Source organism: Perca flavescens, chromosome 6 (genome assembly GCF_004354835.1).
Source record: "Perca flavescens isolate YP-PL-M2 chromosome 6, PFLA_1.0, whole genome shotgun sequence".
Classification (NCBI taxonomy): Eukaryota; Metazoa; Chordata; class Actinopteri; order Perciformes; family Percidae; genus Perca; species Perca flavescens.
The window spans coordinates 18622988-18650974 of NC_041336.1; the positions used below are offsets into that span (position 1 = coordinate 18622988).

General features: G+C 39.4%; 2 protein-coding genes across 3 annotated transcripts; both read left to right on the forward strand.

Annotated features, from left to right (window-relative positions):
• Nucleotides 1–4021: 4021 nt before the first annotated feature.
• Nucleotides 4022–16846, forward strand: ca14 (carbonic anhydrase XIV). The gene is made up of 12 exons (XM_028580770.1): nt 4022–4027; nt 5218–5239; nt 5620–5643; nt 7923–8102; nt 8358–8503; nt 10727–10822; nt 10910–10976; nt 11812–11969; nt 13188–13314; nt 14308–14416; nt 15622–15675; nt 16735–16846. The coding sequence occupies exons 1-12, from the start codon at nt 4022–4024 to the stop codon at nt 16844–16846; spliced, it is 1101 nt and encodes a 366-aa protein (XP_028436571.1).
• A 5256-nt stretch (nt 16847–22102) lies between these two features.
• On the forward strand, nt 22103–23436 carry LOC114557720 (uncharacterized). 2 transcript variants are annotated; one of them, XM_028581348.1, is made up of 2 exons: nt 22103–22255; nt 22508–23436. In XM_028581348.1, the coding sequence occupies exon 2, from the start codon at nt 22520–22522 to the stop codon at nt 23129–23131; it is 612 nt and encodes a 203-aa protein (XP_028437149.1). In that variant the 5' UTR covers nt 22103–22255; nt 22508–22519; the 3' UTR covers nt 23132–23436. The 2 variants fall into 2 exon arrangements, with proteins under 2 accessions (XP_028437149.1, XP_028437150.1); XM_028581349.1 differs by lacking the exon at nt 22103–22255 and adding an exon at nt 22334–22420.
• Nucleotides 23437–27987: the final 4551 nt, after the last annotated feature.

Below are 27987 nucleotides of genomic sequence, written 5' to 3' on the forward strand. Positions count from 1 at the left end.
TGCAGTGCAGTAAACCACCATATACACAAACACACACACACACACACACACAGATTTTATTTCCCATACTCATCATATGTATTGGTATTTTCTCTTCTCATAAGAGTTGCTGGCTTTTACTGGTATTTTTAGAGGTGAAATGCCAGATTAAAGCATAAGGAGTGGTGGATGCCTCTAAGCACTTGCATGTCGACCCCTTCATCCCTAGAGTTATCAATGCCCTTCCCCCACTAGCCTATGTATGTACATGAACCCACTGAACCCACTGAACCCTCTCCTCAATAACAAGCTATGTCCTTGACTGATTGACAATACATGTCTTTGAGCCTTGTAACGTATGTATGTACTGTCACGCTTAGTCACCTTTACACCAGGTGAGCAAACCAACCCCTCCTAATTTCAAAACACAATAATGGTTGACCTTTGGTAATAGTGAACCAAAGAAGGGGTTTCTGTTTATGTGCAACAGGGACCAGGTCAATAGAAAAAGCTCTCCAACCCCTACAGCATTCCTCTGCAGCACATGAACCCAATGAACCTACTCTGAGTTCATGGGTGTTGAAGACCACCCCCATCATTACCATCTTTTCCTTTCCTTTCCGTCCCATCCCCCACCTGGTTTCTACGTTTTGTGTCTCCAACCTCTTCTCATTATCATGCCCTTGTATTTACATGCTTGAGAATTCAATAGGAACATGTCAAGCCTATGGATGGAGCTTTTGTCACTGAAGTGGTTCAAAGTGCAGTGCATAAAACTGGTCCCTAATATAGAAAATACAGCCTTCTTCTGTTGGGTTACGCAAAGTGGGAATGGAGCGATGTACATAATAAAAACAGACATGTTGCCCCTGAAGTTACAAAGTTGTTAATGATTTGTAGACTCACTGCTGAGGCTTGTGTCCTCAGGTGACCTGCAGCACAGTCAATGCTTCTGCAGTTTATGAGAGGACGAGACTGAAATAACTTTATGTCTATGTCATATTTAATAACATATTGTTTGATATTCATGTAATGACTTTACCCAGGAGACATTTGTCTTGAAGTCTTAGGCCCGACTCATTGTGAAAGTATGCAAGTGTTCGGGTAGTGAAAGCATGCAGGAGTTCCTATAAGGCCAAACGCACAAGCAGGTGTGGTCAGAGCAAGACACCACAACAGAAATCTGATCTGCCTGAGGAAAGAGAGAGGCCTAAAGAGAGACTACATTGTAAACAGTCTCCCCCATTCTCTTTGCAGAAGCGGAACAACAAATCATGTTTCGCCTGGAAACAAGTACAGCAGGGAAAAAGGTACACAATACTGCTGTGTCCTCATTGCACTGCACCTGTCTGTCTGTCTGCCTGTCTGTCTGTCTGTCTGTCTGTCTGTCTGTCTGTCTGTCTGTCTGTCTTCTTCATCCTCCTCTCAAATACAATAATTTTAATAATAACTGGCATACTGCAATTAGGCCAAACAACTTTGACAAAGAAACACAATGAAATAGGCTATACATTCATTTTCTACTGTTTGTGTATGGCAGCATGCCTCAGTATCTTGACAGTAGGCCTACAGTTCATATTTAATGCCATGACATTCAGGAACAGTAGGCTACTATTAAATGATTATTTATTATTATTATTATTATCATATCTAATATGACCATAGATCACTACAAGCATTAACGTTACAAAACCAGTCCTTCTGCCAAGGCTGCAGCGTTTTCCGCCCACTCACATTTGCAGAGCTGCTCATCAGTATAAACAGAGGGATCCTCACATGGTGACAGATGATCTGTTTCTAGATTTGTGAATGAAATCAGAAGAGAATGTTCTCTAACCACGCCCCTCAATGGAACACCAAGCGACCAATGGGAGGCCACAAAGGGGATTGCTGTTGCATAATTTGGCTGAAGCGCTTCACGTTGAGCGGGTGACACAGTGTGAAGAGATGGAGCCGAGAGACAGAGAGAGGAGATGGAGAACAAATACAGCTGTGACTTTATAGTTTCAGAGATTTGTGCTCATGTGAGACATATTAGTCACCGATGAAACAAATTACTGTAGGCTTAATATACAGACAGGCTTGTCATTAGTTTTGACAAAATGAAACTTTGTTGGTTATCTCGTGATGTGATACAAAAATGAGCCCATATTTCTTACAGGAAATAATCCAGCTATTGTAGTCTACCCCGGGACACACACAATGTTTTATACTTAAATAATAATAAAATAATAACAATTTATTCAAATTAATTCAGGAAAAAAGTAGCCTACTATAAGAATTTGACAAAACTAATAGTCTAGTAATAGCCTAATCAATACTTAATACTTAATTTAGTAGACTACTAATCAGAAAGTCATATAGTCTCTATCTATCTATCTATCTATCTATCTATCTATCTATCTATCTATCTATCTATCTATCTATCTATCTATCTATCTATCTAATTTAAAGTCTAATAAAGACTCTTCTAGAGTTACCATACACAATGCAGTAAGTGATGTAACATTTTGCAGTTTGCATTTTAATGTTTTAAGTTTATCCTTGACTCCTGAATGTGATGTAATCTAGATCAGAAAACTCCCAGCTGAATTGCCTTTGAGAATTTAAAGGTAAATCCACCCTAAATCACAATTTGAATTAGAATAAGATTTCTTTTTTTTTTTTGCCAAGTATATTTTCATATAAGGGATTTGCCTTGGTATTTTGGTGCATAACAACAAACACTGTAAGAGAAAAGAAAACAAACAAGTGCTGCAAAGAACATTTTACAATACAAAATGGGAAAATATGTTTTATATGATTTTTTAAAATAAAACAGCTGTGCAGCGTTTGAAACAAAGAGGATGGAATATGATAAATATTGCAAACATTTGGATTGACATTCCATTGATTAAGTAAAAAAACACCTAAAATGTATAGTATATAGTAACTATCTAATCAGTGCATCTTTTGGATGTTATATCCAAATGATTTTTCTAATGTAGCTGTGTCTCACCATTTCCCATCAAAATGACTACCGTTGTTCTGTTATTCACTGTCTATGGAGCAGTGCCAGGGTTGTAACAAATCTTTTACAAGGTTAGGAAGGAATGTCAATGTACATCTTTCAGGTGGATTTTTCAAATAAGGAATCAGCCTAAAATATGTCATGTGGAGAGGGCTCCCCCTTGTGTTCAAACCTGAACAAGTTGTCCAATAAAGTTCCTGTACAATATGTTCAGTTTATACAACCTTTTAAATTGAGACATACTGTAAATCCGAAACATAACATTTAAAAAAATAAGTCTTTGTTCTACAAAAAACTTAAAACGTGTTCCTACACAGAATGATGTAAGCTCATGCAATCCTAACAGAGACAATTAAAAACATTACTACTAAAAAGATTATACACTGCATTTGGAAATGCAGAGAACTGAAGAGGAAATAGCAACAGACCTTTTTCACCGTAGACATTTTGACTTGTCATAGTGAGAAAATCACAGGTGTTACTGATCACATTAATAATGGCTTCATTCTGTTCGAATGTCCCAGTATAAATCCTGACAGTGTGACACTGAACCAACATGCACAATACCTGAACCCTAAAACTAAAGTAGCTAAATGGAATTCAGTCATCATTAATTTTATTATTTACACGTGCTTTTATAGCTGTAACAAAATGTCTTCTGTGAAAAAGGCCATGTGTGTTTGATTCTGGCTGGTTTAATTTGATTTTCTTTCAATAAATTACAAATTATTCTTAATCTCTTATATTTTATGCTATTCAGAACCACATACAGTATTTATACTTTAGTAGCCTGTTTTGCACATGAAATAAACATTCATATATATATAAATAATGTGTGTGTGTGTGTGTGTGTGTGTGTGTGTGTGTGTGTATATATACTGTATACACACACACACACACATTATATGACATCATATACTGCATAATGAGAAACATATAAAAACACACAATATATAAAGATACCATACCTATACAGTATATTACACAATTATAAAGTAATTTGTTTAAAATGGCCTTTTTGAGTTTCCCAACATGTCGGTGGGAAACCACAAGGGGTCATAAGATGAATGATGATTACTCGGGTAAAAAGAAAAGGCTCATTTTACTGTACTGTACTTCACTGTGTAGTTTCAGCTATTCAGACCTCTAACATGTATATAAACCACAACAATCTATACAATACAATTATTGTACCAAAGCACTAAATGAAAAAAATGAAAATACAATACAGAATACAATCAAAAATATAAGACGTAGTGTAAAAAAGATGTCCCTCACAAAGTGTAGACCATAAATGAGCAAATATTCACATTTATATGAAAGATATTGACATGTTGGTATAGGCTGAAGTACAATGGTGTTCAGAAAGGAAGATCACTCTTTAATTGATTGCTCACATATTGTTTATTGCTTCGTTTTAAGCCGTTTATAGTCAGGAACCACTGTGTGATACACCCTCATCCTCTCTTTGCTGTTTCTCTCAGCTCCTTTCATTGCCTTTTTAATTTAAATATATTTTTTTAAGTTGACTCTGAGAGATATGCATAGTAATTACAATCTACCTTTACTTCACTCTACCTGTGCAAATGGCAAATAAATGTCTTGAATCTTCTTTTTATATCTAGTATTTGCTAATAAAGTTATGAGGACAAATGAGGTCAGAGTTAATTTATTGTCAACCTGAAACAACTTTCTTGCAAGAATTCAGAAACATTTTAAAGTTTTTTTAAGTTTAGCAAGTGAGACACCTTGTCTCAGATTCATACATTTCTCCCCTGTGATCTGTGCTTTTTTGCGTCATATGGCCCCTATTGCCATCCATTGTCTCCATGCAGTAACCTCCTATTCTCAGTGCTGTATTCTGTCCTCTCACCCTAACGCTGAATTAGTTCTCACTCACTGGTCCCTCTTTGCTTCCCGGATTTATCTCCATCTCTGCCTACTCTTTCTCTCTGTTCTCTTCATCTCTCTCTTCCTGAGACCTGCTGTGGTGCCCTGTATGTCAGAGTGGAGCCGGCATGTAACACACCTACTCTGGCTGTTAACAGGGCTGTGGCAGGTGGGATCGCTGGACCCACTCGGTCTCCCCCCCCATCCCTCTCTCTTTCTTTCCCTCTCACTTGCTCCTCATCTCTTCGTTCGCTTTTATTCATTTCTGTGTATGGGCAAGGAGGGCTAACATGGACTATTTGGGTCTTTTTATCTTTCTAATGCTTCTGTGTTTCCAGTGGACAACTGCCCCTGCTGCTGGTAAGGTCTTAATCTACCAAATAATCAGCATCATGTAAGATTGTTTTGTTTTGATAGTGCTGTTGTCGATTGTTTGCGTATTCAGTGTAAGATGTAGTAAAAATACTAAAATAACACTTGGATTTTAGTAGTATTTGTGCATTTGTTGTTTAGAGTTGTACTGAAATGATATTAGAAGCAGCACTGGTTGTAGATAAGAAGTGATGAAAACACAACATAAATAGTTGAGAAATTCAAAATATATAATGTTTAATCCCACAGATGTGATGCTTTTAATGTGGTCAGTTTTTGTTCAAAATCAAATTTAGAACCACTGTGAACTTAAAGAACGGGCTAAGAATAAGAATTTTGAAGTTTATTTTCTTTTTATTCTTTTTCAGAGGAAATCACCTGGACCTACACTGGTGAGTTGAAGTTTATTTGTAGAGCAAAATCTCATGCAATGGCGATTCAAGAGTAAAAGATGATGATAAAAAAAAGACAAACAACAACATATACATACAACATATGATCTAGATACATTTTACGTCAGACATAATGTATAATTTGGGGCTAGACTATCAAAAGCTTTATAGACCACAAACAAAATCCAGAAGAATTAGAATTTGATATGATTGATTCTTTTTGTTGAAGTTTACTGAAAATAAATGCAACTTTCTGAATGAAACTACTCATATGCAGTCTTTTCACAGGTTAAACATGCATCTCTAAAACATTAAAACTATCATAAAAGCTCCTATAAGTGTAATGATTTGTGCTTTCCCCCCCTCATATCTCCTAGCCCCTCACCCTCTGTTTTTCTCTACTTCTCCCTCTGTCAGTATTAGTTACAGTTCAACAAGCTGGCATGAGCACAGCAGTCACACAGAGATGATGAAGGGTTGGAGGGAGATAGAGAGGAAGAAATCAAGAAAAAGGCAGAGAGAGAGGCATGCGGAGGGAAGCAGGTGCACAAGGATGAGGGTGCTCGACAGAGAGAGGGAGATGGGATGGGATGAAGCAAAAGCATACCAAATCGTGCCCTGTATTGTAGTAGCGCACAATAACCTATGTGTTTATTGTGTTGTGGACGCACACTGGCTGCCTATGCCGTGGACAATGACATTGTGGGAATGAATGGGGCACACAGACCCCCACTCTCTGCATGTATTCAGGAGAGCTACACCAATCTACAGTACATGCAGAATACACAGCAAACTGTAGAAGCTGTGACTGGAGCAAACTGGTATCTATACATGCCAGGCCATTTAGGCATTATTATAGTAGATAGGGAAGCAAGTGTATTGTGCAGAAACATGTGGTGTAATCTTGGACTGGTTGTCAATATGTTTATTGACATGTGTCTTGCATTCAGATGGGTTTAACCTGTCTTTTTGTCAAGACTTTGAAAATAAAATTCACTGGGATTCATCCAAGATCCATAATATGGACTGAGGGTGTGTGTGTGTGTGTGGAATGTTGTGTGACACAGCATTGCATGATGTGGCCCTCGCTGAGCGTTAGCTGAAGTGGAAAGTCAGTTTTGTTATGCACAACATTTTGTCACATGAAAGAGCAAAATTACATGGTTTCTTTCCACCAGGGACGGAGTGTTACGTAAAGAAATTGAGGGAAAGTCAGTCCTACATTCCATCATTTTGATCATGCTTTGAGTGAGCGAATCTGCGTGTGTGTGTGTGTGTCTTTGTCCCTGTTTGCATTCAGGACCGGGATGGCATGCTAGGAGAGGTAGAACATGCGCAGAGGCACAGAATTGTCGGCCTCTGGTTACCATGGAGACCTCCATGGCGACCAGTAGCGGGCCGCGGGACTCACTTTTGAAGTTGGGTCGCGGTGGTGGGCTTTGCTGTGGAGAGTAGTGAGGGGCAGGGGGCAGAGAACAGATTAGAGGTGCAAGGTGGGGGTTGCAGACACTGGAAGAGCAGTGGGAGGAAATGTGTTCACATCATTAATGTAAAGTCCCCTCCTCACAGAGAGAGAGAGAGAGAGAGAGAGAGAGAGAGGGGGGGGGGGGGATCACCAACCCCAACCAAACCATAATCTATCTCACATGGCACTTGCATTGTGGGGTTTATTCGGTCTATAACTTTTGCTTCTTCTTTTTTTCATAAACATACACACTTGTTTTTAACAACTTTAACATTTGCAAAATCTGCAATTGCAAATATGTGATTTGACACATTTCTTTGCACGCTACAGACACATTTTTGTGTGTGTTGTCTGTTTTCTAAAGCATTCCTCTCCATGCAATTGAAATTCAGATTTTTTGACTCACATGTCACTCTCTTTTTCTTTCAGACTCTTTTCTCTAACTTTCTTTTATTGTGCAATGGGGAGGCCAGTTTCTTTTTTTACTCAGTGAACCAGAGCCTGAATCACTCTCATCTCCCTGTTCATCTGTTCATTTTATAATACTATCAACAGCAAACCCAAATGGCTCAAAAAATGCCTGTCACAGATTTTGTATGTACTTCCACTGCCTATTGTGATCATTGTGAAACCCTATTTATTTATTTGTATTATACTCTTCATTAAATTCACCACCACGAGCCTGTGAACCTAAAGAGAACAAGAATAATTGTCTTGTATAATAAGAGACTGATCAATGGAGGCTTTTCACTGGGAGCCAGTGGGCTGTGTGATTTGGTGAGATCACGGTTTTCTGTCTTTTCTCTTGTCAAAGGCTTGGTGGGTCAGTCCGAGTGGTCGCAGTATTTCCCCGACTGTGGAGGGACTTCTCAGTCCCCTGTTGATGTGGTAACCACCCAGACTAAATATGACCCTAGTTTGATCCCTCTGACCCCACTGGGCTACAGCCAGCACGGCAACAAGCCCTTCACTCTGTACAACAACGGACACACAGGTAACCATGGCAGCTAGCCGTCTCCCAGGTAGTTGATCTGTTTATACTGCACCAACCTCAATCAAAACCTGGCAGCAAACCTTCTACTCCCCATTTACAAATTCAGGAGATTAGTTTACATTTTGAGATTTTTTATATACATTTTTTTATGAAAAATCATATGCCTACAGAGTTATTTCTTGTCCAGTTATTTTTCCCCATTTGTCTGTTGAACTCAGAGAGAGAAAATCAGCTTTTGTTTTGCTCTTCTCTCAGCGGTCATTGACCTGCCAGACTGGATGGGACTGGGGGGGCTACCCTGGCTCTTTACAGCTGTGCAGATGCACCTCCACTGGGGCAGCGGCGGCCCAAGTCACGGGGGCAGTGAACACACCATCAACGGACTGAGTGCAGATGCAGAGGTACGATCAAACAGCTCACTGTAAATAGTAAAACCCAGTTATGATAGAGTAAAGGGGTGGTCAAGTAGTGTAATGATTGTAATATAATAATAGTTTATACAAAACTATAAACTGAGTGTACCGCTTGTGATTATGTCAATTTGGATTTTATTTAAATGGGAAAAAAACACAAATAGATGTACCACAATGTCCAAGGTAAAAAAAAATGTGTCAATTCTACCAGGCTAATAAGGTGACATTTGTAGGGTTAAAAAAATTAAGATGAACCAGGTTGCCAACTGGTGTTTACAGGAATACATTTTCTAATTTGTGGCAATAAGTGTAATTTAATTGAGCCTTTATAGTTTTTTTTGTTTTAGTTTTAGTTTAATTGTATTTCTATGCCATGCCAAACATTTTAGCCCATCCCACATGGGATTACAAGACACCACAAACTTAACTTATTTAGCAAACTTCCGGTCGCATATACAAATCCTTCAGAGGAATACATGAATACAAATATATACATACACACATACTGTATATACATACATATATACACACACACACACACACACACACACACACACACACACACACACACACACACACACACAGTATATACAAACAACAAATCTTCATCTACAGATCATCTCGATAAAGAACTTTTTTCCTCTTCTCCCAGGTTTTCTCAAGATAACTGGCTAATTTATATGTTTCACATGTGAACAGCCATCTCAGTCTTTGAGCATCATCCATATTTACCAAATCAATCTCTGCTTTTATCTTATGAAACAAAAAGTCACGCTGTTCAAAATAAAAAGGACAGTAGAAAACAAAATGGAACTAATTTTCTCTTTATAATTACACAAAGATTTTAACAGTGTATGAATATATTTCTACTGGACACACACAAGCTTCCATTGGATTGACATGAAAGTCGGAAAGCAAGCAAAGCCTTAACATTTTGTTCACATTATTGTGAACGCAATGTATGTATTAATCCGCAGTTAATCCAACAAATACATAGTAATGTTTGCTAAAAGCTACAGTGCCCAGCTGTAAATGTTTGTGACCCGCAACAATTAGTTGATTAATTGATTAGTTGATCAACACAAAATGTAGCCGTTAATCGTTTCAGTCATTTTTCCAGCAAAATTGACAAACATTCCCTGGTTCTAGCTGCTAAACGTGATGATTTGCTGTTTTTCTTGGTTATATGAGACAGTAAACTAAATGTCTTAAGGTTTTAAACTAATAAAACAAGCTAAGTTGAATACATTACTGTGGCCTTTGGGACAAGTAGGGACAAATGGTCACTCCACAGACAGGGATTGTTGCAGTGAATTGAAAGATGGGGTTATGGTGTAACTAAAAGAAGTTTGAGTCCCTATCTTTCTTGCTACATTTACTCTCTTCTCTTCTGTGACTGTCCCTCTTTCTTTCTCTCCCTGTCTCACACACACACACACACACACACACACACACAAATCTGTTATAGCTGTGTCAGCTTGGTTTAGGGATACGGATGTAAACTGCACAGAGAACTAACATCCTCTAGAGTAAGCTGAGAGAGGGGTGCAGAAACAGACAAGCAACAGACGATCAAGTTTTGGGACAGATTGCTGTTGATAAAAAAAACCAGGAAGACGTAAAACTTGTAGCGACTGGATAACCTTTGCAGGGAGGGGTGAAGATGGAGAAAGAGTGGAGAGAGAATGGAGTAAGGAGGGAAGGCAAGCTGCACCTCAGTTCCTCTCCATCTGTCACTGTCTGGGTTTGCCAACACAAAGGTTTTTTCAGGGGTGAGCAGTTGGAAGAAGAGGAGGCGAGAGGGAATTTAAGCAGACTAAAAAGACAAAAATCATGCGATGAATCAGTCAATGAAATTATAAGAAAAATGAAGGAGAGGACAATAAAAAAAAAAAATGGAACCTGTCATGCATGAGTGGTCTTATTACATAATGAGACAATTAAGCTCTTTTTCATTCCCATCAGTCTCCTCGTCGCTCTTTATTTTTTTGTTCAGTCATACTCTCAGAAGGAAACCGAGTTGCACGCAGCCTTCCCTCGCCTAGTTTCTCCCTCTCTCTCTCTCTCTCTCTCTCTCTCTCTCTCTCTCTCTCTCTCTCTCTCTCTCTCTCTCTTCTTTGAACCCTCAGCTGTCACGAGGATAAACCAGGACATCTTTCTCTTTCTCACCAGTGTGAATGGACAAACTGACAGTGTTCTTCCTCTCTCCAGCTACATGTGGTGCACTACAACTCTGAGCTCTACGCCAACATGTCCACAGCAATGACGCAGAGTGACGGCTTGGCTGTTTTAGGAATTCTCATTGTGGTAATAAAAGCAACGCTAGTAAACAGTAGCATTAGTTGTATTTTGAGCAATGTAATAAACATTTAAGCCTGAGTTTTTGTTTCCCAGACAGGTGAGGAAACCAACCTGGCATTTAACAACATCCTCAACTACCTGAGCCGCATCAGACATGCTGGTAGGTTGTGGCCGGGTACATGTATAGAGGTGTACTCCTCGACGCAGCGGTCGCAGGTTCGACCCCGACCTGCTTCCCTTTGCTGCATGTCATTCCCCCTCTCTCTCCTCTTTCATGTCTTCATTTGTCCTATAAAAATAAAGGCCTAAAATGCCCAAAAATATATATATATATATATTGTGTAAAGGAAGTGTGTGCCAAACAACAAAATGTGTTTTATATCAATTTCAAGTAGACCTACCAGCATATTTATATATATATATATATATATATATATATATATATATATATATATATATATATATATAAAAAAAAATATGCTGGTACCAGCATATTTTTTTTACCAGCATATTTTTATATATATATATATATATATATATATATATATATATATATATATATATATATATATATAAACAAATATGCTGGTAGGTCTACTTGAAATTGATATAAAAACACATTTTGTTGTTTGGCACACACTTCCTTTACATTTTATTTAAAATTGAGTGATTTATGAAAGTTTGTTTTCTTCTAAATTAAACAATATTTTAAAAGGTTAGTGAATAACTTAGATCTGTTTCTCGCACTACTCAGTAATGTGCAGTTTCCATTTTTATTACATATTATTATTATTATTAAACATAAAAAGAAACACATTGCTTTGGGAATTTAAGATACCGATGGGACAATGATGGAGAGATGAACTCAGCACATCAGTTGTTTTTCTTCTGTGTCCTGCTACAACTAACTCTTTAAAAAACAAAGGTTGATCATATTTGAGTAGTATCTATAAGACCTCACATACTCTTTTTCTCCTCCTTCCACCCACTGGCAGATCAGAAGGTGTCCATCCCAGCCTTTGACATCCAGTCGTTGCTCCCTAAGGATCTGGGGCGCTACTATCGCTACAACGGCTCCCTAACGACGCCGCCCTGCTACCAGAGTGTGATCTGGACACTGTTCAATGAGAGGGTCCAAATCTCAAAGGCACAGGTGAAGCAGAGACACCGAGACTCATCTAAAGCGTACAGAAGTAGACCCTACAAACCTCAACTCAGTGTACATCTTTGATGCAGACATTGATTGCATTGTTGATCCATGATGGATCTTCAATAAGACAAATTGATCCAACATGTACTGAAATGTTGTCTAATGCCTAAATAAAACACTTTTTTTTCTGTATTGGCCCAACACAGACTATCTACATAACAGAAGTGTAATCATTACTGTTAGATACATCTAGATGCTAACACCTCCAGTCACTTTCTTCTGACTGTAGTTTTCGGCCAGGAGAAGATGTCGTCAGGTGGCGTCCAACTTTCATCAGACGTTTCGACACTGAATGTTCTCCAGCTGGCGGGTCGACAGTGGTGGCCAGTCACTTAAATTATTTCACTGTTTTAACCTACATCTGCTGATTATTGTCCTCGTAAATTATATTCTTGAGTTTACATGCTATATTATCAAACCACCAATTAGCATTTAATTTCTCAATTTGTAAATGGAATAATCCTATACTGTTATAAGAAGTGCAAAAAAAGAAAAAAAGATATTCTCTCATCAATTATGACCTAATTGCAGTAGAGATGGAAATACAGTACATTCATGTGCATTAGTGTAAATTACTTTAAACTGATAATTTTCTTCTTCTTTCCTTTGCATTGATGGTATTGGTGGATTTGCTGTAATGTTTGTTGATTAAGTGCAGCAATTGTCAATGGGTTTTTTTAGTGGAAGATTTCATCTTACAAAAACGTCCTCATTAATTCCTTTTTTAGGCTTGTATGTAATAAGTTTAAAGTAGAAGTTACATTATAAACAAACTGTGCATTTGGGGTACCTATTAATATGAATATGTGAAATGGTTTGTACGTCTGTTCATGTTAAAAATGAAATTATTGAACGGTGGTGAAAAATGTTTTTTAATCACTACCGCCATATATTGTGTGTCACTGCTCTATAGAATTAGCATAAGAGTAGAACATTCTGACTGTGTAGCTAACTCATTCTATTTCTGTGGTCAATGTACAGTGCTGAGCAGCACCATTTTCTTAAATGACTCACTGAATTAGTTTACTCAGTGACTTTTACTGTATTTCTGTCTTGGAGTTAACATTGCTAAATCGGTCACTTACTTTCTGTTAGAAATGTAGTGCCTCAGGACTGTAACTATTTCCCCCCATCCTTCTCCTCTTCATCTCTCCACTCCAGCTGTTAAAGATGGAGACAATACTTTACACCAGTAAAGTTGAAGATCCAGACAGAATGCTGCTGCAGGACAACTACCGCGCAACACAGCCTCTCAACCACAGGGTCGTCTTCGCCTCCTTCACTGCAGGTTAGACAGACAGATCATATGAAGAAAGAATTCATCATCATGTTAACTGCTGACATGAAGGATAAGCACATGCTGTGTTAGGAATCAGACATTTACCGGAAAAATGTTTTTCAAATATTACCTGATTAGTGTAATATATAAGTATATTCTTAAAGTTTATCCTTTCAGATTGCACAAATTTGAAGCTGCAAAATGTCACAGCCAATCTGCTGTGAACTTAGCCTAACAACACATCTACTTTGGTGAATTGTAATGCCAGCATGCTGCTCATAATACAAACCATAATAAGAAGCCAGCAGGAGGCCGTGTGGACCAAAGCTAGCAATTAGCACACTCTACGGTTAGAATGAAAAGTGGAATGTGGCGAAAAATGTGCAAATATTAAGGAATACCTGTGACTTGGTCTGAGTGAAAAGAGCCTTTGGATAGCAGGAATAGAGAGAGAGAGACAGAAATAAAGGGGGGAAGGGATGGAACATCGAGGGAGAGCAGTGTTTGTTTGTTTGTTGCAAGCTGATTAGAGAAAAGGATTTGCAAAAACTAAACAGTGACTCCATTGTTATCACAAGAGTCTAACTGAGAAAAAAGGGAGAGGAAAAAAAGACAGAGATGTGAAAGAGGGAGATAGAGTGGTAGACAAGGACAAAGGAGAAAGAATTTGTGTAAAGTGCTGATTGTAGTGAGTGACTGAACTGGAAGGCCTGTGATATCAGCACTGTTGTCAAAGGCAGCAGGACTAACCAGACATAACAGCTGAACAGCAGATTCTGCCGAGATAAACCAACATATAAAAGCGTATGCACAAACATTTTCTGTGATTTGTTAACAATTTATTCAATCTTTTATTTTTGTTTTATTGTAGAATCAGGAAAGGAGCTCTCTTCTGGTAAGACTACATGGGTTTTTTCTGCATGTTTTTGAAAAAAAAAACAACAAAGTAACTATCTGGCCGATGCTACTGATGATCACTCAATACTCTAAATAATTCAACAGCTCTCGTTTTTTTTTCTTCTGCAGGTGAAGTCACAGCTATAGTAATAGGAGTGATGTGTGGCTGTGTAGGTCTGGCTGTAATAATTCGCTTCATCGTAAAGACCATACGGTAAGAAGCTTAGCTTTGTTGCTCGGCCATTTCTCTGTTTCTTCTAATGGCTGCAGCAGTCTGCTGTTGTTCTGTTTTAACTGGGCGATCTGCAGAAAATTGTGGGAGCTGTCACTGTGAAAGTATCCTGTCTCTTCTCATTCTCCATCTCCTATCTCTTGGCAGATTTTTTACACTCCTCCACCGTGAATCAGTCGCGGTAAACAGGTGGTTTACCTGATCTCATTACTGACAAGGAAGCACAGCTTGCACTGACAGTGTGACTTCTTCTTTATCTTGTGCTTGACAGATATCCTTAAGCGCAGATCTTAGATCAATAAAACCCTGATGTAAATCAGAGTCTGACATGGCCTATATTACTGGCTGATTTTGGCTCATCACAGTTGATATTGGTATATATTTCACCAATAAGTACATTTTTGTATTTTGTAGTGTGTTCACCAGAGAGCACTGACAAGTTTATTTTTTGTAAAAAATCCTATTCAATCCAGGTTTGGTTCACAGTTATTTAATAGCTAAATGTGAGCCACCCTCATCAAAACCAATACCCTTATTGATATGAATTGCTAATAAATTGATAAAAAAAAGTTTGGGTCAGGAAAGCTCTTCAAACATCAACGAGAGACAAGATACAATGACTTGATGAGTCCTGATTTAAAAAACAGCTTTCTTTGAAAAAACGGTCAAATAACATTATTGGCATTGTGTTGGCTGGACTCTATAATGGAAATACCGGTAAATGTATAATCCTCTTGGTAAGGTTTTACTATTAAAGTTAAAAGCAACCCTAAGATCAGCGCTGAGGATAATCTGATTCTCTGACCTCTGCTGCAATAACATGGCTGTTCCCCAATATTTTCTCTCATAATCACCACAGATTAATGAAGGTATGTGGTGGGTCCCCACCAGTCAGTGATTTAACCTCTCCACTGCTTTAATCAGGGGTTCCCAAAGTTCCCATGTATGTTCCAGGGAGCCTCCAGAGTGCCCCTACATCCCGCTTTGGGAACCACTGGCTTTCATAATGTCAATCAGCTGTGTGCAATTACTTTAAAATGTCACCTCCAATCCTTCTATCTAATGTGAGCGGAGGAGGGAGAGAGAGTGAGTTTTTAACATTTTGCACACTGTCTCTTTGAAATGTTAAATCCAAGTTTTTCTCTCTGTTTTGGTTATGTGATTCTGTATTTTTTGATCTGTGACAGCTCTACCTCTAGCTGGGACGTCCTACCCAGTAACCGGCCTGCTCCCATGTCAAGGTCAACGTTTCAAAATTACAACTTTTGACCTCAAAACCTTAACTTCTCAGAGTTACATTCCTGACCTCATGTCTTTGCTTTAACCACCCCCATGTAGTGACTTATCCCCTTCTTTAACACCTCTCTTAATAGCAGTGCTTAAAGACATTCCACAGACTGTAAGGAAAATAGTATTATATATATTTACTTTATAAACTTTTAGAGATGCCTTTGGGAATTCCCATAGTGTTGCCTGTGGTTTTAGAAATTCTTTCACATGAGTAAAAACTAAAAGAATAATCCTTTAATCCTAAAGTTTTGTCAGCTGGTTATTAGTCTCGCATTGCCAGATCTCCACAGCACTGTGTCAGCGATGGAGTATGGTTGGGCTACTCCACCTATCTATTCTGGGATAGGGGGAAAAAACGCTGTGGCTTGTTTGTATTTCTTTAAACCAATCACAACCATCCTGGGCAGCGCTAACGGCCGATAGCGGAAATAGCTAGAGGGGAGGGATCAGGCAGGTCAGGGTTTATCCCACTAATGTACATCTTTTGAGTCAGACTAGCTGGCTATTGATGCAGTGAAATGACAGTGTAAAACCCCCAATGTTCACTGGATACAGATGTTCTAGCTCCGTCAATACCGAAACATGATAACACATGAAATCATGCCGGCCAAACAACTTAAAACTGTATTGTAAAGGTCTCCACTTCTGAAATGCCTCCAGTGGACATACAAACCAAGATGGAGAAGGGATGCAGCCATGTCCATGTTAACACATTTCTTCCCTCTTTGTTTATTATAACATGACTGATACTTATTTTTCCACCTAATTATCATATAATATCTGTCAGTCTTGGAGGCCTAAAATTATCTCATGGTTGACTTTAACTGAACAACATTTCGGGCTCCGCTAGTTATTTCATAGTACACTAGAGCCCTTAACTCATGCACAACCTTCCATGCTTTCTTTAACAAATAAGGACCTCTGCTGGACAACATTACAAACTACACTGACAGCATACTTGCAGCATATGTTAGACTCAGTGGGAATGACTCTTCCCTTTCATGTTTCAGGATGAAGGGGCCAGAGAAAGCGAAAGAGAAAAAACAAGACATGGCTCTGAATTCGACCCCTAAAGCAGAAAAGAAAGAAGAACCCTCACCGTCTCCTCAGACTGAGCCCTAGCGGAGGGCACTTCAGGGCTTCAGTCCAGACACATGCAAAACACCCTCTCCTTCCCTCTTGCCAATATGTTATCACTGATCCAACATGTTTTTCCTCATCAGTTACAAAAGGCAACAGGAAAAACATTTTACATAGTAAACTGGACACAGAACAAATCACCTGCTGCCCCGATCACTTCACTGTTTCCAGTTTTTTTTTTCTCCCACCCAAATTCAGCGATGTTGGCTGTCTTAGTATCGGATGTGTTTTTTTCAGTTTGCATGTGAAGCACTTGGTGTAAATACGTCAGTGACTCTGAGTCGTATGTTTGCTCTTGCAATGCCGGGGATGCATGATTGGTTCATGTAAATACTTTGTAAAATATATTTTGTTTTTTGTTTCACGTTTGACCGTTATTTCATCTTCCTGCCTTCCATGCACACTACATTGTATGCCATGTAATAGACTTAAATAAATATGTACCTGTGTATTCATACTCAATGTAATATATATATTTTTTTGCCCCTGAACTTACACATTGACACACAGAAGGTCCTAGCAAATGAAAATCTACGATGAAGGTTATAAGGGATTTACAGTGCTACGTATAAACTGATGCTGTCCAAACTCTGCTTAGTAGTTCAAGTCCAAGTCTCTGAAGTCAATATAGTGCATTATATTGTAAATGGATTGGAGTTATATTTATGTACATGTTTTCATTCTTTTGGAAACACTGTTTTTGGTGCCACATATCTTTGTCTGATTTTTTTTATTTTGCTGTATATAACTCGTCAACATGGGCACCTCATTAAAATACTTTGAATGGCAACCTCACCTGCTTTGATTTCTTTGTGTGTGTGTGTTGTCCTGACCACATTTCCCAAAAGTTAATTCTAAGCGGGAAAATATTATACTGGACTGCAACAATGCAACGTTTAGTCTGAAGCAAACAAAAACAGCAATCTTACAAAAAACCTCCACATATTGTTGACAGAACCCCAAAGACAACAAGGAGACAAACTACTAGCTTCGAAGATCCACCCATGGTTCCCGTCTTCTTCTTGTGGTACATTGCAGCAATAATGTTTTAAGAACCTTTGTGAATTATTTGTCCATTAGATCCCCTTGAGAGATGAATTATCTCAAGCGATCTAGTAAACAATGTAGTAAACTCTGGTTAACAATTTTAAAAGTTAAATACAGTTAACAGCCTCTAATTGATTTGTGTATTTCATAAGACTTCCAAATAAATTAAGGACTTTTAACACCAATCACTTGTTGCTGACAATAATTCAATCTTTTGATTGATTCTCACTTCATGCCAGAACTTCATTCATGTGTCAGTAGAGAAACATTTAATTTCATACAAAATAGATAGATGATGATTTAACTATGCAGACTATGGAGACATTAAACAAAGCATTTGATTTGTCTCAGAATCGTGACTGGCTTATCAAAATTACAATAAATCTTTAATTTGGGGGTTTGAAAAATACTAAATTAAAGCATTAACTGCCCAAAGATTTATTGTCATGGTATCATTTTTACTCCAGAAGACCGATGATTGTTCACAGTGGAGCTGGACAGACAGAGAAATCCAAAATGAGACAAGACAATGAGGAAGCTTTCTATAGTTATATTTTACTTATGAAAGCATTGTTTTTCCTTCAGTTTGGAAGCCCACTGCTCTACTTTTGTCTGTTTTAGGTGATGCCTTTATGATGCCATTAAACTATTTTTTTATTTATTTGTATTAAATATCATGTTACTGTTTGCTTAATGTGGAATTACTGGAATTGTTGGGTCTTTGTAAATTATAGAGTGTGGTCTAGACCTACTCTATCTGAAAGTGTCTTGAGATAAATGTTGTTATGATTTGATACTATAAATAAAATTTAATTAAAATTGAATTGAATTAATATTATCAGTTAGACATAAAATATATGTTTTCCATATTTATTCAGATTAAACTGAATAAAACCATATGAAGTGTGTAACCATGTGTCAACCGTGAACCACTGTAGATCTAACTGGAAATTACCATGATTTTGATGCCCCTATTTGGGCATATTTAGCAGACACACACACACACACACACACACACACACACACACACACACACACACACACACACACACACACACACACAGAATCAGGACCTTGCTCAATTGTATGACAACATGTTGTGCTATCAGTTTATCAGAGAGGTGTGTAGTGTATGGAGGTGTGTAAGTGTAGCAGTGTTAGAATGCAAAAGTAACTCAACCCAAAGTCCAAACAAACCAAGCAACCTTGAGGAGGGAGAGAGCCAGAGTGACTGCCCAGGAACTCCTACTCTTATCATCAGTCCTTATTAGCCAATCCCCAGATCCCAGCAACCAAAGGGACTTAATATGTCTTGAGGCCTAGGAGCCGTCACACCCCCCCTCCTCAAGAACAAGGTCCCACCACCACCAAAAACAAACAAAACTGTTAGATTATAGATTTATATTAAACACCTGACCACGTCAATATTATCTCTAACACCCATTCAGGTCAGCGCATTATCTACATAACCCAGTGGCCATACATCCAAGGAAGCACTTTAATGGTTCATGAAACATGAAAATGATAGGCAGTTCTAACAAACACAATGGTGCACATGACAGGGCATCTGCTACCACATTGTCCTTGCCCTTAATATGGTGTATTTTCTTTTCTTTTTCTTTTTCTTCCCCTCTGGATAAATGGCCGCTTGCGTCTCTGAAGACGAGACTGTATACATTGCCTTCTCTATTTCAGGGACCTCTGGAGTTTCTGAAACTAAAACAGACATACAGTATGTATTTGTATTGGCTGGTCAGGTAGGTGTACACTGTTTGGTCTTACATCATCTGGCCACACACGACCTCCTACCAGGTCATTTCCAAAAATAATGTCAATCCCTTCAACTGGTAGTTCTGGATGAACACCTATCTTCTATTTCCCCTTGTGCCAATTCACATGACAGACACACTTTGTGCACACGCACACACATAGTCCGCAGACCCAACCCTCGAACGGGAACACAGCTACCTGTGTCTGATAATGGAGAAAAGGGCAAAATCTTTCCCCTCACAAAGCATTGCGATGCTCCTGAGTCCCTACATTTTTTTATTGGAACTTTTCTACTAATCACTACATTGTTACTAAGCAGCTTTACAAAGCCTTCAGACACAAATGGAGTATAACAAAAGTCAATCTCTGAAGTATTTACTGGTTTAACCTGCATCTGAAATGGAGCCACCAGTTCTGCTGTAATACCAGGTGTAGGACTCTGAATAGTGGCAGCCAAACCAGCCGACTTAACATTGTACATCTTACTTTTTTCTTTTAGCAGAGGACACTCTTTTTTCCAATGACCTTTGATTGCAATAATTACACACAGTTGGGTCACTTTTTTCCTTAGAATGCTGTTCCAACTTTGGGGACATAAACTCTGCATTGGGAAAGTGTTCATTGTTGTACAGCTCACCAAAGATACGCTTGTGTGTCAACACATATTCATCGGCCAGCACTGCAGCCTCACTTGGACACTTGACCTTGTGTTCATTAACATAGGTCGCAACATAATTGGGCACAGACTATTTAAACTAAACTATTTAAACTAGAACCACTAAATCACACAATGTTTCAAATGTTGTAACACCCGAAGAAGAGCACCAACGTTTAAAATGTAATTTCAAATCCCTGGCAAAAACTCAACATGTGTTTGTTCACCAGTCTTTTTGCAGCCCCTGAAGCGTTGGCGATATGCCTCAGGAACAAGCTCATATGCCTTCAACACAGCTGATTTGACCGTTTTGTACTCTTGACAGGCTTCAGAAGACAAAGCTGAGTAAGCCTGCTGTGCTTTACCAGTAAAAATGCACTGTAACAACAAAGTTTGCTCCTCATCATGCCAGTCTCTTGAATCTGCAACCCGCTCAAACAAACTGAAGAAAATCTCTACATCCCTTTCATTTAACTTTGGCAACAACCTCAAATTGCTTGCAACATCAAAACATGAATGAGGCATTTCTAAATTCAGAGTGGATGCAGAAAGTTTGCCCTCTTTCAGCAATGTCAGTTTTTGAACTTCCAAATCAAATTTCAGTTGTTCCCTTTTGAATTAGATTTTCTCCAATTCTTGTTCATGTTCTATTTTCAAAACCAATAATAGGTTTTGTTGTTCAAATGTTAAAGCATGCGGTAGAAGTACTTACACCACTCTTACCTCCCTTGTCCCCCAGCACCTCCTCTTCCTGCAAATTGGCCATTATGATACACTTCAGGGTTTCCTTTGTGTGCTTGGGGTCAACATCAATAGATTAGTGCTGAGCTATCTTCAGCTGTTCTTTATTACATTGCTCCAGCAACTCATTAGAGGGACCCTGAATGACATTTTACACAATATTAGACATTAAACAAATTATCAAATGTAGCAAACTAGATACTCAAATTGAAGCAAACAAATCCTCCCAAGAACAAATGGCCCAAAAATATATATAAATCCAAACAAACTGGAGTCTCCCCATTCTAAACTAACTAGTACAATAAACTAGCTAACTAAACTCATCCCCAGTCTTCAGACAGGTACAGGTTGCATGTATTTATTCTCTATAAACCAGTGGGTCTGAAAAAGCCCCTGCTATGCAGTTACCCTCAGATCACCACGGATGTGATCCCGAGCATATAGCTCCAACCACTTTCCCCGTCACCTAGAACCTGCTGCTGAACGCCAGCTAAAACAAGGCCATACCAAACATTTAAGCACTACTAGTTTACCTCAAAAGAAAAGCCCTCTTTTAAGGTCTTCAAACTAAACTTTACCATCTAAAGTCATATGTGATACTCCATCCCAACATAACAAGGAAAAGAATTGTTACCAAATCTGATTTAACAAGCCCCCATGTCATGACCTGGCTCAAAGGTATGACAAAATGTGGAGATAAACGTGCTATCAGTGTGTCAGTAAGGTGTGTAGTGTATGGAGGTGTGTAAGTGTAGCAATGTTAGAACGCAAAAGTAACTCAATCCAAACTCCAAACAAACCAAGCAACTTTGAGGAGGGAGAGAGCCAGAGTGACTGCCCAGGAACTCCTCACCACACACACACACACACACACACACACACACACACACACACACACACACACACACACACACACACACACACACACACACACAGTGAGGCATCCCAAAAATAGCTCACTGGAGGCTGTAACTGGATCCCCGTCTCCCCATGCTCTAAAGCACAGACATGTGGACATATTTAAGTAATGCACACGCTGTTGGGGCCACTCCCACTCCCTCACATAGGAAGTGAAATGTGGAAGCGCAACTGAAGGATACAAGAAAAGATCCCACATCTGGAGCTTTTAGGTCACTTGTAGCTCACATATGCTGCTACACTACTGCTGCCAAAACAAGGTAGGGAAGTTCTGTCATCAAGCAGCTGTTTTATACACCCTCCCCTGCTTTCATGTTTAAAAACAGAGCACAGGCAGACAGACAGCTGTGGCTTTGTCAGACTCTGCTCTTCTGCACAGATTGTTTTTGCTTACTGTATGTCACTTATTTAGTAAAACAGAAAAAGTAAGATGTAATAGATTACTAAAGTCTGTACAGTGTTTTTTTGTCCTATAATCCTGTTATAACTTTGCAGTCTTTGTTTCCCACTAGGACTGCTAGGTAATGGCTGCTCTCAGGGCTTTTCTCACTCTTGCCGTCGGTTTCCTGCTGGGACATCAAACATTTGCCGCCAAAAACGATGCTCCCTGCCAGCTCTCCAAATGGAACAACGGCTTCAACACCTTCACCAAACGCCACATTCCCGCTGGTACTCCTACTTCTCTGGACCAGAACGAATGGGAGAAGTACATCAAGAATAACGGGGACTGTGATAGACCCACCCAGTCCTTCCTACACCCAGGCGACCTGGACAGGGTGAAGGCCGTGTGTACAGACAAGGGGGGGGCGGTGTACAAGGACAACCTGTGCATCAGCCGGCAGTCTTTCACTTTTGTCACGGTGAGGAGCGTACAGGGGACGTGTGGGATCAAGAGCGTCCGAAAGGAAACCAAACATCTGATCCTGGCCTGTGAGGAGCTGGGCAATCAGTGCCTGCCGGTGCATTTTGAGGGAAACCCTGACAATGCAAAGCCAAACAACAACGCCAAAGGCTGCCAGGACCCACGCACTGCTGGTCGGGCTCCAAGCCCTGCTGGTCATGCTCCAAGCTATAAAATGACGTGGCTCTGGTTGTTTTCTGTTATTCTTGTTATTATTTATGGCTATCAAAATTAATTTGAGAAACTAACAACAAGTATCCTGAACACATTTGAGTCTTGAAATGTTCATTTGAAAAGTGTTTTAAAACGTTGTTTTCTATTCTTACTGTACCACCTTTGTATCTCGGAGAGTTAATGAAAGGGTTGGTACTCTAAAGGCATTTCATTTAAAGCTACAGTAGTTAGTGCATGTATGGCACAGATGTGAATGTGATGCTGAATTCAAGTCATTCACTATGTTGCAGTACAAAAGGGATTTAACTGAATTTAATACATGTATGGTATGCTTTAATAAACAGAAGATTTATTCATCTACAGTCATTTACACACTGGTTTATTATGTGCATCAAATGGGATACAGATCATTGCATTTTTTCAATGATGAAAGTAACTTTAGATTGTTGAGCAGAGTAGACAGCCGAAGGCATTTGGAATATCAGACGATCAGCCCATTTCACACAGAACATTAATCAGGCTCAACATGCTCTCCTCACATGCTGAGACTGCAGACACACAGATGATGGCAGTATTGCACAAATTTGTTGTTTGTCAGCCGAAAGAGGTCAAAGAAAAACGTTTCCATTATTTTACAATTTTTACATGCATACTGTGTTTTTAGATGTGTGTGTCTAACTGTGGATGTAGGCTGACGTTTGTTTTTTTCCCCCTTCATATCAGCTGTTTGCATCCGCCCAATATTTGAGCACACCAATCAACCATGTATGTCTCAGATGGATGTTTTCCATCAATCTCTCTCTCTTTTTTCCACAGAGCTTATTGTAAATCTTTCCATGCTATAGGCCAACATTGTCTTATTCTCCTTGATTTTTAATCCTAATTTTACCTTTTACAAGTCTGGATTAACCTGCTGTTAATGAATAATTAGAAGTTGACTAAGCACAGATTTATTAAGTAAAATGCACCATAAAAATAATATTTAAGTAACAATGGCGTTAAAACTAGATTTTAATTCAGGGCCCCTCTACAAGGTTATGTAATAATGCAGGTGTTACCACCAGAACTTGATCAATTCAGTTTCTAAAATGCTCGCTAGTGTCCTCCTCCATTTTTATTCGTTAATTTCCTTAGTTACTTATTAGTTTACTAATAGGTCAAAAGGGCACTCAATAGTTCCAGAGGATAGTGTAGCTTAAGAGTGCCCTCTGCTGGACCACAAGGCAAACTACTTTAAATGGTCTGCTGCTTATAAACTGTCAATTTTTCCAATAGCTCATTACAGTTTCATTATTTATTTTTTCCCACATAACTTTCAGAAACTAATCGCCACATGGTAAACATGAAGCCTTTGGCCCCCCTGATGGCCTGGGGCCCCTGGTTGCTAACCCAGCCTGGACCTTTTTGACTGTCGAAATTGTACGGTAACTTTGACCTAACCTTATTTTTAAAACCAAGTCCTTAAGCCCTAAAAAAGCCCTGGAACAACTGGAGGTTGTCACTCTGCAGAACTCACTGTAACATTTCCTCACAGAGCATCAATAGATATGCTGAAACCTGTTGGCTGAAAAAGCTTTTTTCTGAGGCAATGAACCTGCCCGTCTTTGAGCTGATTACATTCCCAGTGTCAAGTGGAAATAACTCCAGACACTGATCATTGAAACTTTTGCAAAAAGTAAGTCACCAACAAGCTTTTATTTTTTTCTGCAGTAGTTGTAGTATGCAGTAGTGTGCAGATGCAGCACAACATGTTAGTTAACTTGTTTTTTGGTTCCCAGCGAAGCTCCAGGCATCGAATGTGTCTGAGCCGGTAGTAGTGCTAACAGATGAACCCTTTGGAAAGAAATGCAGTCATGGTCTTGTAAAACTTCTACAGTTTTCCATTCTGCCACAGAGTGTTTTTCATTTTTTTTTTTTTAAATAATTTCCTTTTCTCTGTAGCTAGCTTCTATAATGTTCTTCCTCGTGATTCTGTTGCAGAAACAGAAAAATACAAGTGTTTTGTCTCTGATTTATGTTTCTATCCTTTTATTTTCCCACAGGCCATTAGCAACGTCATATGAACATGAATATATCACAGGAGCACAACTTGATGTAATTTTTCTGTTAATGCCCAGAGGACCCAGGGTATGATATAGCTGCTGAGTGCTACTCAGGACAATTAATAAAACAATGAAACACATAAATATGTCACAATTTCGACCCACACTGCTCACATACAGTAACAGTGACCACAGGTTGACCTCCAGTGAAATATTCAACTATTGCCATTCCTAATCCATGACATTATCACAGGGTCACACACAAGCGCATGCACATATAGTCACATGCACAAATGCACACATTCGGACACATACACACACATGGCTGAGAAAAAAGCAAAGGCAAACGACACCCGTTACCTCTGGTCAAAGAGGAAAGGCAACGGGAGTATAAAAGAATGAGTGCAGAGTGAGAGGCAGTGTGAGGGTGGAGGGGCAGAGCTGTAGGATGCGAGAAGAAGGAGGGGTAACACAATAAAAAAAAAAAGGGCTGCACTTTAATTGAACTTTTTTGATGGTTTTTAGAAAAGAACACTTGGACATAAAATAAAGTGAGAAGCAGCAGTGCTTGTTTTTCTTCTCGGCTTTCCCTCATTCTACCTCTTCTGACTTTCGCTCACTGTACTTCACACGACCATTCTCATGAACATCTCTATCTACTTCACTTCCTTTCTTTATTTTATTTGACCTCCTCCTTCTCAATCCTTCTCTTTTGTTGTCCTCTAACTTCCTGTTGAGCGTAAAGCAATTCAGCATCATTCAGCCCATACAATGCTGTTTTACAGTGCTGTAGTCACGTAGCACCTCAGAGGTGCCCGTGGGCTCTGTAAACTGTAGGTGGCAGCAACAGAGTGCAAAAACTGCAAAAACATAAACTTAAAAAAAAATAGTTTTAATTCAGCATGTCTTCAGCTCTTCTGCTTCCTAATCTGACCTCTCTCAGGTCCCGCTCTCCCGCCGTCCAGACCAACTCATAACAAATGAGCGCGATAATTAGAACCACAAAGACTCGAGGGGGAGGGAAGAGAGATTTTAGGAGTTGGGGGGTGGGGGTGGGGTTGGGGGGACAAAAGGAAACGAGTGTGAGTAATACAGGCGTCTGGGTGCAACTGCCCAGGCATCTGGAGGTTCAGTCTCATGTACACAAGGAGACTCAGCTTGACTCATGTACACACACACACACACACACACACACACACACACACACACACACACACACACACACACACACACACACACACACACACACACACACACACACACACACTTCCTGTAAGATACGATTTTACCCAAGAATAAGATTAAATGAGTAACCAATGTCTGGAAGAGGAAGATTTCAACACACATGCATGCAGGAGCAGGAGCATGCACACACACACACACACACACACACACACACACGCACACGCACAAGCACACGCACACGCACACGCACACGCACAAGCTGCATTTACAGCATTCACACAAAGCTGGCCTCCTCATGGCATGAAACAAGAAACTTTTGGAACTTGGAAGATTTTGATTTCACACATTATGCACAATATCCCAACACACAAGAGCAGAATCCTGCACGTGCACACTTTCTCTATTCTCTTTCTCAGTTCCTCTTTTCTTATCTTTTTCTTCTCTGCTCTTTGGCCTCCCTCACCCTCTGCCTCTCATTTCCATGTACATAGTTAAACGCTGCCATCTTCTCTGCTCTAATCAAACCCATATGGTTTTGGTGGGTCAGCATGCCAGTAGCCCACAGTGCTGCAAACACTTTTGGCCGTAAGTGAGTGTGTGTGTGTGTGTGTGTGTGTGTGTGTGTCTCTCACACTGTGGCTGATTGTTTTGCACAACTGTTGTGCAAGTCACTGGGCAGTGGCTCATAAACTTTTTAGCTTGTGACCACTTATAATGAAACTCTGTCTCCCGCTGTACATGCCTATGAGGCGTGAGTGATGTCTGCATGTCAGACTGTAATTTTTAGAGCCCGGAGGAGGCAGAACTGTACAGTTTATCACAAGAAAGAAGCAAAGATTAAAGAAAAGGAACTGACTTTGTGTCACTGAACATTTTTTGTTTCTTTCCTGTCCAGTCAATCTTCTCACGACCCTTCAGATTTATCCTACGACCCCTTAGAGAGGTCCTAACCCCCGAATGGCACAGAAGTAATTCATAAGAGAAAGATACTGTAATCCGTGGCACTTTTGTCTGCATGCATGTGCACATCTTTGGCCAATGGCTTCCTCTGAGGGTAAAGGCCAGTGATAATGACTTCCAGGAGTTGGCAGTTGGGGAGGCCAGGGTCAAGTTCACATCTGGGATTACCGGGGTTACTGAGGTGGGCAGTTTTTACTGGAGGTCATCTGAATGATGAAGTTGAGAATGCCACTGAAGTGTGACTTTACTACGGGCAGATCACACACACAAACTTTAACTTGTGCAGACAAGGTGCTCCTTTTCAAAAACTGTGACTGCATGAATGAGACAAGGGCCACAACTGGGATAGGACACCACTATACTAAACATAAAGCAAATGTTGCATAAAGTATAGTATGGTGCATGTAGTTTTCCATTCCACACCCAGATAAGCTCTCTTTAGGACAATAAATAGTCTGTACACAGACTGGATGTTCCACAGATATGGTTCAAATCTGTGTTATTTGAATGAGGAGAGGAAATAGGAAACAATAAGCAGCACAAGAGGAAGTGAGTGTTAGAGATATAGTAGAGTTCACCCCGGGGAGAGTGTTGATACAAGTTTCAGACTGATTTGAATGACACAAGCCACACAAAACCAGAGACAGACAGAGAGGGGAATATTAGCAAACTATGGACTCTATCCTGCTGCTGATACAACTGTATCTCAATGTCAGAATTCAAGTTTTCT